The following is a 17173-nucleotide window of genomic DNA, read 5'->3' on the forward strand; positions in this document are numbered from 1 at the left end:
TTTTTTTTAATGGATTAATTAGAATTAAATCAGTATTCAATGGTACAACTGTGGGCATGAATTTCAAAATTTAGCAAAGGAGATTAAAATGACAATAAATAAACCCAAACTCTATAGTTCAGGAGTTTGATTTAAAGTTTATTCTCTCAAAATGTATTTGATATTTCATGTCAACATTTCTGGATATTTTACATAGCTAGAGAGTACAAAATGCAGATTAAAAACCACTGAACAGAAAAGGCAGGTAGGAAGGAGTGGAGGAATAAACAAAGTGGATTGAAGGTGACGGAGTAGGAAGTGTCAGAATCGGGGTTAGTGTAGATATAGCGACCAATAAAAACAAGACTAAATACATGTGATGCAAGTTTCCCAAACCATTTCGAGGAGCAGTTGTGATGTTCTTCCGGCCCTCTGCACATGGAAACATCTGTATATCTTGTTTAGACAGCCACAAGATCATAGATTTAATAACTATTTTGTTCCTTTATTAATGTAAATAATCTTGACAGAGATAATCACGATGCTACCTCATTTCCTCTTGAGCTGAACAGTCTCGTTTTTCTTTCTACACCTGACTTCCATCGCTTCAATGAAGTCACTTGAGTTGGGATTGTAGTTCAGGGACGGAGCCCACAGTACAAGGCAAGACGGCAGGGGGAGAGTGTATGTGTGATCCACCATCCTGGTGACAAATTAACATCTATAAATGAGATTCCATATACTGTACATACTCTATATTCCCTGTATGTGTATATCGATTTAAAATGTTTTATTCTATTATGGCTTTATTGTTGAAACTCCTAAGTGTACCAAATTCTCACTTCCTTCCTTTCTTCCCTTACATTCATATTAAAGACACATTCCCTCAGCTCCATACTGCTACTGTATGATCCTCGCTTAGATAAAGAGCATGCCTGGTCCTGTTGTGTGGTTTGGAAAAGCAGTCAAGATTCATCCGACCCACAGCTTGTCCTAGACTTTGGCTGGTACCATAATACTTTTTGAATAATGGTCCAGGCTCTTTTTCTGCAAGAGCACCTGGTGTAAATTCTAGTTGGGTGTAATTTGACACTCAACATTTCTTGTAAATAAAAAATCTAGTTTGTGAGCCCAGAGGGGTGTTTCATAAAACCAGATTACCAGTTAAACCAGGTTTATATCAGCAAGTCAGGCTTATTTTATCATAACGGAGGTTTAAATAAGTCTGACCTAGGTTACCATGAAAACTTATCCTTCCAGACTAGCCTTGTTTTGGTCAGGTTAGTTTTCTGGTTTAGCTTCACCTCAGGCTTAACCAGTGTTACAATCATTATGTCATACTAAAAACACTGTTTTCTTTTAAGTTCCTCCCTTAAGGTTCCTCTTTTTGCTGGATGTCAAATTTAGCAGATTTGACATGGGCTGCTCAAAATTTGAACTTGAATTTCTTTTTTTAATAGCAGCATTTTCACCATTTGTTCTCTTTAAATGTCACTTGAATAAAATTAAAGTCTATTACAAATACAAGCGGGACAGGCAGCCAATCTGAAGGTATTTTAACAGTATTTTCACCATATGGAGACTCTTGTATCACTGGTCCAAACAAAACAGGGAAATCATACTGATAGAGAAGTTTAGTTTCTGATACATCTATACATTAATTTTTAGCTCTTATTATAGAAAGTTCCCATTACTCACATGGGATTTGAACCCATGAATTCATGATTACTAGTAGAGCCTGAGCTGACTGCTGACCCACAACATTCTGCCAAAAGTTCTTTTTTTTTGTGTTTATGGCAGTGGTTTTGTTAATTTTTGCTGTAATATTTTTACTCCATATTATGTTTAATATGTGCTGCTTCGTCACCGCAAACATTGCAGTTTTGTCTTTACATGTCCGTTTTCTTCCTAATGAATTTGTGTTATCAGTGCTTCGTGTCTCGGTTCTGTGTTTCAAAATAAACCAGACTTGTCTTCGGGAAACAGAACAATCCTGGTTCAGTTTGTTAGGCTCATTTCAAGTCAGGCTTTTCACAATAAGGCCTGCTTTTCTGAGCCACCTTCATGAAACACCCCTCAGATATATGCTAACAGAATATATTTTCACATGTGTCACTATAAGCCAAAGTTGAAGACAAATAAGGCAGGTCAAGTTGGTCTTGATCAAGAATATCACAATAGCACCATATCAAACTATCGTAAAACATACTTCATGCATCTGTAGATATATAAACTGTATATGTATATATGTTAATGAATAGATATGAAATTTTCAATACACAAGTGTTGAATATATTTCTAGTTCACAGAAATAACTACTGCCACAGTTCAGCTGAGAATACAGTTGGACTAGATCTATATTCAAAACTGACTGATTGTGGCGTCTCATGACTGCTCATATGTCATCAGTTACCGACTTAAAATCTCAACAGTCAAACCCTTCACAGTGCATAGAGCATTTAGTTTGCATGCCTGCAATTACACTTGGTGTGTGTGCACTGTACATCACTGCACTACGGTTTGCTCATCACCAATTCTTTACACTGCATTTACAAAGCTTTTTAAAGCCTGTTAAATTCACTCTGGTTCTATAAGTAGCATTTAGTGCTCCAAATTCAAACAGCACAGTATTACAGTTCACAACCATTGTATAAGGCAGATTAATAAAAGTACTTCTTAGTACTCTTGAGTCACCCTATGTCCATTATAGGCCTTCATATCGTACATAGCTATATCAAAGCATGCCATACTAAAGCAAAAAAACTGCAGCAAAAGTAACAAAAGAAGTTTTACAAACATTCTTTGGTTGAGTGTGAAAGGAGCATTCCTGTGCTTTAATTTAATGCTTTGAATTTGGCATTTGTTGAAAAGAACACAAAGAAAAACGTGGGCCTTCGCAATGATACACTGGCTTAAATACAGGCAAAAGAGTGATGGCTTTAACCTAAACTACAATATTTATGTTAATTCTCGCAAAATAATATAAAAAAATCTAGTGATAAAAAGCTTGCACTGACTGATTGTACACAAATACTACTTTCTCTTTCCAGGTTGCCTAGGCAACCCCTCCACCCCCCACCCCACCCCCTCCTGATGGTCTTCCCATCTCCTTTCACTTCTTCTTGGCAAAGCGACTGAACTTCTTCTCCTTGTCTTTCTTGGCAGAGCTGGGCTCAGGGAGGGCAGCTGAGGAGGAGGGAGCAGGCAGGCTGTGGGCTTTGGCCCCTGAGGGCCCCGACGCCTCCTCCGCTGCCAGGGGCTGAACAGCCTTCTCCATGGCCTTGCTCCAACGCTGGAGCTCCTCCTGAAATTAAACACAAAAACGCACACACCAGAGCGGCTTACAAAGGGATGTCCACCTCCTACCTACCAGTGTGTGTTTTTGTATCTTGGTCAATTTGAGTAAAAAAGTGGAAGTGGTCACGCATTTAACAATGAAACTTTTAAAAAGCTGTTTGTGACAATAAATTGGGGTAATAGACATGGGCAGACATGTCAAATTGAAACAGTGTGTATATATAATAAATAAAATATGTATGTACTGTATGCAGCATTACATCCCCCACCACTGCTTTACAAAGGGTCAAAGATTATACAATTACAGGCCAAGTCCAGAACATTCAGTTTCATGTAATACATGGAAAGCTATTAAAAGTTATTCTGTTCTGTGGTTAAAAACTCACCTCGTCTTTACACTGGAACAAATATTCACTGCCGTCTCCAAGACTGAGAGAGAGAAAGGAAAGTGAAGTTAAAATTTATTGTGTGGAGAAACGCAAGCGGAACAAGTGGTTGTTTTATACTTCTATTTTGACCATTAGACTAAACTAAAGAGTAGATAAATAAACTAGTTTCCCCAAAACAGATTTTTCGGCTTTGTCCAAAGGTAAAAAAAAAAATCCACCCACCATCCCCTCTAAAGCACACTAATTGACACGTCATATCTCATCTGTTTAATGCATAGATTGTGGTTTTACGGGGGGTTATATGCAGGACTTTAGTTCTTGGATGGGAGCAGTGACTTCCTGGAGTCTCCACTGGTTGCTTGGAAACTTCACAGTGATGAGCACACTCAAGGACGTCTCTGCACCGGCCAGTGATTTCCCAAAATGTAGAACTATTATTCCTTTAATAGTGAGACAATTATGAAAACCTGAAGATGGACAGGATTCTCACCGTAGTTTGGAGACGTGCTTCTTTTTCTTGTAGTTGGTGAGGATCTCCCAACTGGCATTACTGAGAGACAAGGGGTCCTCACCGTGATACGTCACCCCATGGCTAAAACTCTTGGCATCCTTATAGGCTGAGAGCTGGCCCGGCTTCAGCACACAGTACAAGTTGTTCCATGACCTGAGAGGAAGAGGACACCCCATTCACATCATCATCAACACTTTTAACTTGTAAGTAGATGGTTAAAATTTTCTAGTATTGCTGATGTTTGTGTACAAAAACTCAAAATCACGGAAAATAAAAGTTTTTAAAAACTTTTTTTCATGTTTGCCAGCTATGAATGTACAGTATCTACATACTTACATATATGCCACTGTAAGAATTAAATTAGCTCCGTGTTGAACTGTGCATGTCTAAAATTTCATATTTCTCTAAAATGCAAACTGCTTGCATTGTAGAGATTAACTTACTTTAAGTTCTTTTTTCAGGATAAAATATTCTTATGTATGTGTTGGATGTGAGATTTCATATCCATAAGTGAGTAAATCCGTAGTTAATACTCTACTGAGGGCATTTCCATATTAAGGGTTGCTAAGTGAATTTTAACTAGAACTTAGGTTTGTGCTGCTATATTCTGATTTATTTCAAGACTCAAGACTGTAACTAGTGCAAAGTCACCTTTTACTTTTCTTACTTTTTTTCCCCCTACACAACCCCATGCTGTCTATACCAATATGTGTGTAAGCTCCAGCTGCTTAAATACAAATCATATATAGGCCTTCTTACATTGTTGCTGTATAACTTGCATGTTTTGAATGCATGCCATACAGTTTTAGATTTCTAGATGGGTTTTTTTACTACCATTCAAAGGAGCTATTGGTTCGCTTTCATTTGAAACTTGCTTGTGTTGTTTGATCCATCACAAAGAAAATGAACTCTGCATTCATTTTTGCTGTGTGATATTGCTGTTTAGGTGCAGATTTATTAAAAACGTCTGAGTGCAATATGTGAGGTGACTTAAATTATGAAAAAATTAATGCGGCTCACTGATGGATGAAAGACGGTAAGCAATTTTTCAAGTGTGCTAATAGATTTTCCTAACATGCAGAAATTAATGGAAGCAAATGAATGTCTGGAATGGGTAGTGGGGTGATGTAAAGACTACATTACATGTGGTAAATGGGCTAAAACATGCAGAAACAGTACTGTGGTCCTTTTCCTATTATCTACCTAGGTGAAACCTTCTTTCCTGAGCCCTCCACATCGTGTTTGCGGCCCAGCATGCCCTCCTTCAGCACAGTCTGGGCTCTGAGGGGCTCCATGGGCATGGTGGCAGCCCTCTCTGGTTGTTCCAGGGTCACTACTGAGACAGAGGGCTCCAGCTCCAGAGAAACACTCTCTCTCATTTCTGATACTACAGGCACTGTGGAGTCACCCATTGTCCCCTCCAGCAGACCTGAACTGGGCTCAACTGTACCAGAACCAGACTGGAGGAGAAAATAAACCAACACAGACAGACTGAGAATGAGACAGGAGAAAAATCATAGATAAATTAACAAATCAACCTGCATGTTTGGAGGAGATAGGAGAGCAGAGTGTGCCCTTGATTTAATGCATCCGTGATTTTTTTTTTTTTTTTTACAAGTGCTCAAAGAGGGTTTTCAACAGAGTCAAATGCAGTTTATTTTAGAGTAAGAAAGTCAAGGAGCTCTTTTAAATGCAGGAGTTAGCAAGGAAATAGCACAGAAGATAGGCTGATTTTCTTTTTTCTTTTTTTAATTTCAGTATGCTTAAACAGAGGTCATAACATAATAAAGTACAGAGGACAGGAGCTGAGTGAGTGTAGTTACTAACCAGAGTCTGTTCCTCAATGGTGTAAAGCTGTGAAGATTCTTCTACAAAGCCGGTGTCTTCTCTCCTATAGAAATGAGTTCAGCATGGGGTCTGCATGAGAGACTTTTAAGAGCAGCAGGTGAAAAACAATGTGTTTTTGTGTAGAGAGAGAGACTGTGTGCCGGCATGAAGGTTTAAAGGATAAGGCTCGCAATAGTCTGTATTTTTGTTATTGTCAACAAATCCAATGAAGTCCCTTTGTTCTCAATAAGATGCATGTTAAATATATTTTGGTTTTTGAAATAGGCTAAATCATTTCCTAAAACAGCTGGGTTTTTGTTAGGAACTTTTTTCAGAGTATGTGGGATTGACTCAAAGTAAACTACAGGGCCCATGTTCATTAGAATGAAGGAACATGTCACCCAGTGCAATGGTGTGGCTCATTTATGTGTTTTTAATAGTTTTTAGAAAACAATGGAGGTCTATGGCACAGAGGAAAAAGCCACATCAGGCTTTGGATACACAGACAATACTTGTTAATAGGATCAATTGATTCTTGGTTTGGGTGTTTTCCATGGCTTTAAGACATGAAGAAAAATGTTCAATATCACCAGACTTTTATCCCTTAATTGGACTTTTGCAATGTATGTATGTGGGCATGTGTGTACCTGCTCTCCTTATCAGAGCGTTGCTCTTCTTTAATGAACTGCTTAATCTCCTGTTGCTTCTTCCTTGACTCCAACAACTCCAGCTGCAACACAGTGGTGAACTGGAATCAGTACCTAATCAATTATTTGCTTCAATTTAGAAACATTATATAACACATTAATGCCGTCGTCTTTAGCCCTCATTAACTAAATATTTGTTGTTTAAAGTTGCCTGCAGGTAAGACTGAGCTCAATCAATATTTCTGACAAGACCATAGTATTTATCACGTTTCTCAGCAGCTATAATGATTCATGTTTTTTTTTTGTGATCAAATTACTGTAGACCATCTTTAAGATTTTTTTCATACCGTGGTGAGGCGCTCCAGTGCAGAGAAGCGCTCTTCCCAAGTGGCGGTGGATTTCTCGAAGGCCTCGTGCCTCTTGAGGAGTTTATCAACCTCGTCCACAGTGTAGCCCATGTCTTTACTAGTCACGTAGGGCTCCTGAGCGATCAGCCAGGCCTCCGCCACCGAGGCGTCCCGCGCAAACTGACACACCTCCAGCACTGGAGGCAATAAGTTTTTACAATGTAGTTTTTATCTTACAGTAACATCATTTTACAAGACACTTAAATTTCATAAAAATTAATGCTGGCCATTATTTGAACTATTCTGTTCATACAGTTACATTATGGGGACACACTTCCCATTTGCAGACATAATGCTGGTTACCCAATACATTTTAGAGTCAAGGCTTGGTTTTATGGTTTAAGGTTAGATTTAGGTTACGTTAAGATTAGGGCAATTGCATTATGTGGCAACTTTGGAAAGTGAGGACATTCTGGAAAGTGTAGACATAGTTACAAAATGAGGACATGTTTTGGAAAGTGAAAATAGGTTTAGATGATGAGAACATTTTGGAAAGTGAGGAAATTTTTTGAAATATTACAATCAACTTTTTCTGTGGTTGTCCATCTTGTACAAAGCAGTATTTTCCCTAGACTTATATCTGTTTAGGCCAAATATGGAGGTTTATAAAACAGAGGGGCATATTGAAAACATTTGAAAGTGAATATATAATTCCAAAGTTTAGTTGGAGGAAGCTCCAGGTGTTGGTGATCTTTGTTTTGTCTTTTTGTGATTATTTTTAAAACTGCAACAATAGATACTTATTGGAGTGTTTTGATGAAAAGCCACCGTGCTCTTTCACGTGCAAAGGTTTGTACATATATGAGCTTTCACATCAGTTAGTCACATGGCCTTTGGCAGTTTCGTATAGATTTGTGAAAGGAATAATGTATGTACAAGATTTGCTGTGGTTTTACTCACAGAGTCTGAGCCAGTCCCATCTGTCATCCCACTTGAACATCATCTCCTTCCTTTTCTCCGTCAGCTGCACCAACTTCTCCTTGATCTGACACAAGCAGTTATACAGTTGCAGTTACATATCAGCATTATTAAACAACTCAGCCCCAAGACTGGCTATTATCCTCTAAGAATTAGTATTGTGAAGTAATTAACCGCACGTTAAATTCAGGCCGGGGTCAATTGCTCATTTAAATTCTTTTGGCTTTTCCATTTCTAATTAGTGTTTGCTTTATAGTCTCCCTGATGAGTGTAAGATGAGTGGAATTTTTTCTTTCGTGGCGATCCAATTGGTTCCATTGTGCCAGACAAGAACAATCACTCCCAGAAAAGTAATTAAATCTAATGAAAGCAGCAATTTGAGGCCCAGCTGAGGATGAAAAGAAGTTGTCTTTGCTGCTGAAGCCTTACCTCAGCAGAGTCTCGGTGCTTGCGTGTCAGCAGGGCCTTGCCGAGGTCTACGCAGTCGGTGAAGTTGGCTCCCCTGGCCTCAATCTCTGAGCGGATCCCCTGGTGGTACTTCTGCAGGAGCTCCACAGATGAGACATCCCTAATAAGGAAGGAATAGAGTGATAACAGCTAATGCATGAAGTTCTACCTCTGTTGGTAGGGACTGGAACTGCAACTGTAATGACCAGGCTCTGACAAGTTTAAAGTGTCCTTTATCTCATACAAAAATACTGCAGCTGTACTGTATAAATTCATAATAGCAAGATAAACAGTCTCATAAAGAGATAATATACTAGCATCATTTTTATACAAGCTAAAATATTGTGTATAATTATATTTCTATTTTCTGCTTTTTAGAGTGGATTATAGCTTCTTTCTGGAATGGGGCAGTAAATTATACAGCATATAATGTGAAAGATCTAGTTTTTGTTTGTTTATTTGAGCCTATGATTTATTACTTAATTAAAAATACTCACACCAAAACAAAATTATTTTTTTATTGACTATTGAAATTTATGTGAATAAAAAGTAAAACTCAAATACTCAAAGGGCAAGGTTTCAGATTTGTTTTTCAGCTGTCTGAATCAGATTTCTTTTTAGAAAAACGAGCAGAACAGCCTCTTGCAGTCTGGAAATGGCAGAAATCAATGTTGATATAGTTTTACATTTTATGTTGTTGTGAATTTATTTGAACCTACATCTTATTAGTTAGTAGACATTCTTCTACCTACAATCAAAAATGAAAAATATATATCTATATATACAGAAATACTCCCTGTGAAAATTGATTTGACTCAGTTAAACTTGAGGGCTTTTCTTTTTAGCTTTCTTTACCCACAAAAAAAAATCAATATATTTGTTGACAATTGAAATTTATGTGAATAAAAAGTGAAACCCAAATACTCAGAGAGCAAGGTTTCAGGTTTGTTATTTTCAGTTCTCTGAATCAGATGTCCCTTTAGAACAAAGAAACACATCCTCTTGCAGTTTGGAATTAGCAGAAATCGATGTTGATATTAAACTGAAATAACCGTTACATTTACTGAATGGATATCTAATTCAACTGTGAAGTTCTTGTCCGAGGTGTGCTCACCTGGGTTTCTCCTGAGTCTCTATCTGCTGGATGGTGCTCTCCATCCAGGCCATCAGGTCTCGCACCATGGTGAAAAAGCGGAACTTCTCAGCTGTGTCCACCAGTCTTGCCCTGCGGCCGTCACAGGCGTCCAGCAGGCCCTTCCATGCTTCCACCACTTCTCGCTCTGTGGCCTGGATGCTGTCCGCTCTGCCCCCTGCATACTGGGCATGAAGCCGTGAAGACGTCTCCTGGAACTGTTGAACCTGGAGGAAGGAGAATCAAGAGTCAAATCATTGAAGTAAACTATTAAAATTAAAGTCTCCCTCCATTCAAAAATGTGTTTAGCTTATTGTTACTTTACATGGATGTTTGACCTTCACTGTGCAGAATGATATATGTGCAGAGTTTGACACTATAAGGCTGTTTTCAAAGTGCTGAAGGGGGAAAGTTTCTCTGGGCTCACATTAAATTGGAGTTTAAGACGTGCACAAATTAGCAGGATTTTGTGACATCACAACTAGTTTGGAAACAAATCGTAGTCCAATATGCAACTTACACAAGTGGCAGGCAAGGAAATTTTTGACTAGGTAATTTAATGTTTTTGTGGGAAAACCATATCAGACAAGCAGAGTATTTTTAAATTCTTAAAACATGTCTGTAGGGAATCGTTTTAGTTACATCATGCGGTCATAAGATGAATGTGATTGGGAGCATTTCTCTCATTGACAGGTATTTTAATGACAAAGAAATATTTTGTACATTATCTGGGCACTGAGGCTTTGACCCAATTCCCAATTGAGTAACAAATTTTATGTATTAAATATTCTAAACTCAACGTCCACATACTTAGCTGATGTCCATGCTCACATTTAATTTTAATTCAATTAAAGCAGTATTTATTGATTTATCTTTTTTAATACTTGGGGGCAGCAGAACAAGCTGTAAACACAACACTGACATATTATCACATTATAAAGTTGTTATAGCAAACATGTTAGCAAACAGTTGCCTGTTTACACATCCAGCATTTATTTAGAGCAATGTTCCTAGACACCTGGTGAATGTAAGTCCAACATTTGCTTTCCTTTTAGCTCTCTTTTGGTCTCTGCCAACTCCTGATGGAAATGTCTGGCCCTTAGCTTGTAAATGCTCCACTATGTTCACCAGCTAGTCATTAACTTTGTCTGTCGTTTTGTGCTGGGCAGGTACCATACAGTGATTTTATCAGAGCTTTTTTGCTGAACTATACAATAAAGTTCTATTCTATTCTACAAGGTCGATTAGAGCAGTGAGAGTGAACCAAAACAGTAAAGTTGTGCACCGTAAAACCAAAACAATGAGCTGAAAGACGCTAAAACGCCCCATAGAGCTGAGGGAAACAGCCGAGTGGGGTGATAATTTTCTGTGAGTTCGACACCAAGATTGACCCCTTTGACATTACACATATTAATTTGACCCATCGTTAATATAAAAATATTGATTACTGCAACTTTAATTTCTTAAATCCTATCAATTGGACGTTCATCCCAGAGCAATGGGATTAAGAGGCTAATACAAATGTAAAAATCCCCCCTACTCGACCACCTTTCATGTACGGTTTCTCACCCTTTGAGAAAACCTTTCACAGTTGCCCAAATATTGCAGCACTCTCTCCCCTCTTTCTAGATATGAATCATCAAAGGTTGTCTCTTGGCCGCTGCCTGCTGTGTTCCCTCAGAGTAAAAGGGCTGATCCCTTGTGTTGTACCTGTTTGCCTAGGGCGGTGATGTCTCTCTCAAAGGCAGCGTGCATTCTGTGGAAGGACTCGGCTTTGCTGAAGTCCTCTCCCACATCATCAGGCAGCTCTTTCCGCTTCTCGTGGATCTGACCCACAAGATCCTTCCCATCATCAAAGTACCTTAAAAAATGGGATCAATCTCTTTGGCTCTGTGTGTATTATCATCACATTTATCATCCTACTTACTATTAATGAATGTAAAGTTGTCATGTTCAAGTTGAATTCTTTGTGACAGTATTATTGCATCCAGATGTTTTCTGGTTTGATTTCATTAGTTGCTCCAGATATCAATATCATTCTCACTTGTTTGGACAAGTTATGTTGCGTTACAGGATTAGACATGAAATCTCAATGGAATCAATCCAGATTACTGGTGTCTTTTCTGCTTGTGGTCTGGTACATCAATACTGTTTTCCTTACTTGAGCAGTTCGTAAGATGTTGTGAGGAGCTGAGCGCGAGTGTCGATGAGCTCCAGCAGGTCAGCCCAGCTCTCATTGATGCCGTCCTTCCACTCTGCCATGGTGGCTGCCTCGGTGTGGCCGGCTTCGATCAGCTCATCTATCGTCTGGTTGACGAAGTCCACTCGCTCCTGACCCACCATCCCCGTCTCCCGCGCAAACTCTCGGAACTTATCCCTCAGAAGCTGAAGGGAAAACATAGATATGCTTTTAAAAAATCAGGAACAGAATCATCATTTTTATTTTTTGTATTTGATTTAAAGCTGCACAGGACAATGTGCAAGTTGGGAGCCCATATGGCAGCGAGAGAAAACTATTTTTGACTTAAATACCCAAGAAATCATGAATGCTCAAAGGTTATCAAAACCGATGGTCTATGATATCTTTACACCAATAGAAGCAAAAGCATAACATAGGCAAACTATCCTCTAGGGGTTTTCTCTTGTTGTTTATGAGACGTCTTTATCATTTGTTTGTTTGTCTTAGTTTTGATTTTCAGTTTCCTTAAACGTATAAATTATAGTCAGTGAGCGCACCTATCGTATCTGCACTTTGGAACCACTAACAAACTTGTGCCAGAAGACCTGAGAGGCCATCCTGGTTCATACACTGCAAGCATGTCAGACAAAAGGCAGGAAACGACCATGAAGTGAGGTGAAAGGGACAGGTGCATGCCCGTGTTCTAACAGGATGTTAGTAATTGTAGTTTGTCCCACTGATTTGGACACTTACCAACATGTTCAACAGTTGCAGCAGCAACCGTGACACACAGCTCATGGAGGTGTACTCCATGGTACTTTAAGGTACTTTAAAATCCTAAGGGGCCAATTGCTGCAATTTGCAACAAAAATTATACTCCTCTGAATCATAACTCATAATGCACAGACATGATACACATATTTTTAGATTCAATGTGACTTACACTTTCCAAGGATATCATTATCTCCGATGTCCATATAAACATCCATATATCCACTTCCGAAATCAGAATCAAAATCAATCACAGTTGTCTCAGATTTTGTCTGAGGGGGGGGGGCACTGTGTCAGACTCTGAAAACCCCTGGTTTAGCCTGCTGGATATAAAAGTGAGCATTCATCTCTCTGTGTCACTCAGAGAGAGGAAAATGGTCGCACATTAGCTATATTTTTGAGATGCTAAAAAGCAGATTTGGTGAACTATGAGCCCTAAAGTTTAATTCTGAGTCAAAGATGACACCCAGGTTTCTTGTTGGCTCAGGGTAAGTCCCAGAGAAGTTAATTTTGTGGCCAGTTGTGGGTGCTACAACGTTTTTCTGATAAGGTATGATCGCATGCATATGCATGTTTTTGTGTGAATAATACCGTGACGTGGTCCAGGTCCTGGCCCATCTCCTGAGAGGAGGCCACCACGTCTCTTTCTGCGATCCAGTGTTCCAGATCCTCCACCTCTCGGCTCAGCAGGAAGTGGTGGTAGGTGTGGTCCAGTTTCTTCTTGCGGTCCTCCGCCAGCTCCCTCAGCCCTGCGTACTGCTTATCTACCTGGCCCTGTCGCCTGATGATCTCCTCACTGCAGACAAAGTAAAGGGGGAGGATGGAGAAAATGAGAAAAAGGATTGGATTTAGGTTTACTCTAGATGAGGCGTGTGATTAGGATACAGGAATTATCACACTTTACATACTTTTCTCTCTTATCACGCTAAACCAAAACTGACTGGGACAACATGAGTGAATTAACATCCTCACAAGGAGTTGATGTGATTTTCTCTGTGTACATCAAATTATCAAAGCACAAACCCATCAGGATGGTCCTCAGCAAACATTTTTTGGGCACGGTCAGCCAGCCTCTGAATGGAGTCAGCATAGTCATCCACGGCTTGCTTAAGAATCATGTGGCGCTTCAACATCAGCATGGCACTCTGCTCATCCTGGAGAGATGGAGGAAGAGGCCCGTGAGGAAGAATCAGGAGGGGGGTAAAGAAATTATGCGAAAAAGGGGACACATCAAAGCAAAGCAAAATACTCCAAATGAGCTCTCAGTAGACGGTGCCACTTATAAAAAGCGTGTCAACTTAATTGAAGAAACCCCAAACCATGTAATCATGTTAACACATGCAGCCCCACTTGATATTTGCGCAACATGATATGCCTTGTTTTGATTTAGATAATAAGATCTGTGTTTCAGACATCTGCGGCCACTTCCCTGAGTTAATCAGCCTGCTTCCTTGTCTGTCATGCGCAGCACTTGCTCTGCTCCTCACCTTGGCCTTTTCATCAGCGATCATGTAAAGCTCCTGCTCCCCTATCCAGGCTTCGGCCTCATCCGCGTCGTTGTAGTACTGCTGGGCCAAGTTGGAGCCATTCAGCCTCTCTCTGCGCTTGGCCATCTCGTCCTGCAGCCGGGACCACGCCTCCTCCAGCTCCTTCAGCTGGTCCACGATTTGCTCTGCTTCCGGTCTGCCCTCTGCGCTGGCTGCGGCCGCCATCCTACTTCCTCGTTCTAGTACTTCATCGACGCGTGGATGGTGGCCTTCGATCTCCTTCTGCAATGTCTGATGGACAGAAAAGGAGACAGTGAGGGTACAGCATCGCCCCAGAGACAATATGATAGTATCCAAGTGGCTCTAAAAGAATTAGTATCTTGTAATGTAAACAAAATCTATGGGACAGAATAAGTAGTGGATACTATCTTGACTGACAGTTGAAAATCAGTTTACTGCACAGTATTCAGTATCCCCGTTGATACATCGACAGAGAAATAATCAGCAACTATTCTGATAATCAATTCATTGTTTCAGTAATTTTTCAAAATTTGTGAAAAAAATACCCTCTCTTGTTCCAGCTTCTCAAATAAGAGATTTGCAGCTTTTTTTGTCTTATATAATCATAAACTGAATCTTTTTGGGTGTTGGACTGTTGGTGGGACAAAATGAGCAGTTTAAAGAAGCAAACTTTGGCTCTAGGAAATTGTGAGGGGCATTTTATAGACCTTAATCAGAACAGTTAATTGAGAAAATAATATCAGATTAATCAAGCCCAAAAAGCAGTAATTTACACAGTCCAGCTAACAATGCTTTTTACTACAGAGAAATCCCTTACCTGGTTCTTCTTCAACAGCATTTGCACAGTTTGAAGATTATGGCCATGCTCTAGTGACATTGCCAGGGGCATCCTCTCCTCAATCCAGAGCTGAGAGAGAAGACGAAGAAGACGAAGAAGAAGAAGAAGATTATGACAATGAAAAGAGAAAATAGTAGGGACTGGTTTCTGTTGAGAAATAGCTTTACAGATCTCAGATATACACAAAGTATAAAACAATGTTAAGACGATCTTTCTTATATTGAATTTTACCCATTTACAAAATGTCTCCAACATCTCAAACAGTAAAAATCCTTCTTTAAGCTGTCTCCTCCAACTGATTAAAGTGGATTTAGGCAGTGAAACCAATAAAGGATTAAAGCTTTTTACTCAGATTTACCTGGAGAGTCAATTTCATGGAGAGAACTGGTGGTCTTACTATCGTGCATACTAAGTGCACATACTGTAATTGAAAACTTCATTTCCAAATTAATAAGTTATCATTGGGGGGGAGGAGAGACACCCTCTGAAGTTCAGGCTTCAATATTTCTAAAATATAAGTCCCAAAAGGTGTTATCTTGCTGTCATTCAAAAGCCAACATTAATCCAGCTCCTTTAAAAATCCAACATTCTCTATTCTAATTTTGTGCTATCAATCATTTTGTGAGAGCAGGGAGTTCGACACTTTAATTTTGCTCTGAAATTGGATCCATGCTTACAAGCTCATCGGCCAGGTCTCTGTAGAACTGATGGACAGCCTTGGCGGCTTCAAGCTTGCCCTTGCGCTGGGTCAGTGGTGTGAGGAGCTGCTGGAAGTCTTCCTGCAGGGTCTGCGTCTCAGCCTCTAGCTCCGGCTGGTCCTCCCTGCCTCCGCCGTGCTTCCTGACGGCCTCCTGGAGCTCCTCCAGCTCCCGCGCCCGGTCGCGCACCTGGTTCTCTATCATCTGGCACGGGGAGATACAATTAGAGAAAAAGATGAATAGCCTTTCAAGAGCCTAATCAGGATGTAGTGGAGGGTAAACCCACCAAATGTTTGTCTTGCCATTTATGTGTGAAACTGAGCTTAGCCACTGTTTTCCGCTACTGATTTCATGAAACTTTTACCAATGCAACACTGATTGTAATATAATTTAAAAGACTTATGGTGTTCTTGTTATTCTGTCCGACAAATATAATGCTTCTTTCACAAGAACATTTAGATTTATAAGATTTTTGTTGTGTTCAGATGCCAACAGAAAACACAAATACAGATTCGACAGGTGTTCACTCACTCAAAGTTAATCCTAAGAAAGCACATAAGCTGAAGCTAAAACTATAATGTGTCTTCCATGGTGAGGTTTAACTACATATGCTTTAAGAAATGCCCCTATCCAAAGGAAATGCAGACAGATAAGCATACAAATCTGAAGTATATACAGCATATGCTACAAAGACACAGACCTGATGCTTCTTGAGCAGGATGTTGGCGTTAGTCAGGTCTCTGACACCCTCGTCTCCGCTCTGTAGCTGCTGCTGCAGCTCACATAGCCACTTCTTCATATCGGTCAGGCTCTGGTCAAAAAGCTCGGAGCGGTTGGCATCAAACAGCAGCCGGGCTTTCTCCTGGGTTGTGGATTCCAGCTTGTCCCACAGCTCGTGGAGTTTGCCTAGACGCTCCTTCACAATGGGCTCGAATTCAGACTTGAACACCATGAGCTCCTGACCCTCCTGTATCCACAAAAACACAGAGAGAAGAAGATGTTGTTTCCAAAATGCACCATTGGGGGAAAAAAACACCACCTGATTTATAACAAAAAGTTTTACCTGAAGCTGCTAATGGAGGAGGAATAAGTCAATAAAAGGTCAAGAATAGGTAGATAAGATTTGTAACTGCATCATTTGTTTGAACCTTGTTGTAATAATCTTTTATAAAACAAAGATAAAAACTTAATCGATACTTAATACTTTATTAATATATGCTCTTTTAAAGGCATAGTTAAATAAAAAAATACATCTTCCAAGTTATCTTGTGTCCCTGTGTTAATTGTTCTGGTATCTCTTGTTATATGCCAAATATAAGAACTTGAACTTGGGGGTGTATACATAAATGCATCTAATCAAATGATTTGGGGGGACTAAAACAGTTCTAAACTGTGAGCTTGTGGACTGTAGTAGCTAGCAGAGCGATGTCATGGGTCAGAGGTGTGTGTTTGGATGTCGGCAAAAACTTTTGTTTACATTTCCCAAAGATCGCTCTGTATTCACTAAGACACGCCTACTTTTGAGCGATCCCAAACCCTGCTCCATTATGGAAACTAAAGATGCTCTAACTTCCTTTTCACTGGGACTATAAGACCTAATTTGGGATCCCTCATCATAAGTTTAA

The 17173-nt window shown here is 39.7% G+C and overlaps 1 protein-coding gene across 3 annotated transcripts in view; it reads right to left on the reverse strand.

Annotated features, from left to right (window-relative positions):
• Window positions 1-117: 117 nt before the first annotated feature.
• The window catches only part of sptb (spectrin, beta, erythrocytic), a 48523-nt gene continuing 31467 nt past the window's right edge, over window positions 118-17173 (reverse strand). For all 3 annotated transcript variants that reach the window (XM_044167179.1, XM_044167180.1, XM_044167178.1), the window contains 18 exons: window positions 16249-16515; window positions 15528-15752; window positions 14830-14919; window positions 13992-14282; window positions 13528-13658; window positions 13096-13300; window positions 11716-11939; window positions 11265-11415; window positions 9537-9781; window positions 8405-8543; window positions 7958-8042; window positions 6998-7194; window positions 6651-6733; window positions 6004-6067; window positions 5380-5636; window positions 4156-4329; window positions 3663-3705; window positions 118-3283 (listed from right to left, as the gene is read on the reverse strand). In XM_044167179.1, coding sequence (XP_044023114.1) covers window positions 3092-3283; window positions 3663-3705; window positions 4156-4329; window positions 5380-5636; window positions 6004-6067; window positions 6651-6733; window positions 6998-7194; window positions 7958-8042; window positions 8405-8543; window positions 9537-9781; window positions 11265-11415; window positions 11716-11939; window positions 13096-13300; window positions 13528-13658; window positions 13992-14282; window positions 14830-14919; window positions 15528-15752; window positions 16249-16515 — 3063 coding nt within the window. In that variant the 3' untranslated portion in view covers window positions 118-3091. The remainder of the gene's footprint in view (window positions 3284-3662; window positions 3706-4155; window positions 4330-5379; window positions 5637-6003; window positions 6068-6650; window positions 6734-6997; window positions 7195-7957; window positions 8043-8404; window positions 8544-9536; window positions 9782-11264; window positions 11416-11715; window positions 11940-13095; window positions 13301-13527; window positions 13659-13991; window positions 14283-14829; window positions 14920-15527; window positions 15753-16248; window positions 16516-17173) is intronic.

This window comes from Siniperca chuatsi, linkage group LG15 (assembly GCF_020085105.1).
Source record: "Siniperca chuatsi isolate FFG_IHB_CAS linkage group LG15, ASM2008510v1, whole genome shotgun sequence".
Taxonomy (NCBI): domain Eukaryota; kingdom Metazoa; phylum Chordata; class Actinopteri; order Centrarchiformes; family Sinipercidae; genus Siniperca; species Siniperca chuatsi.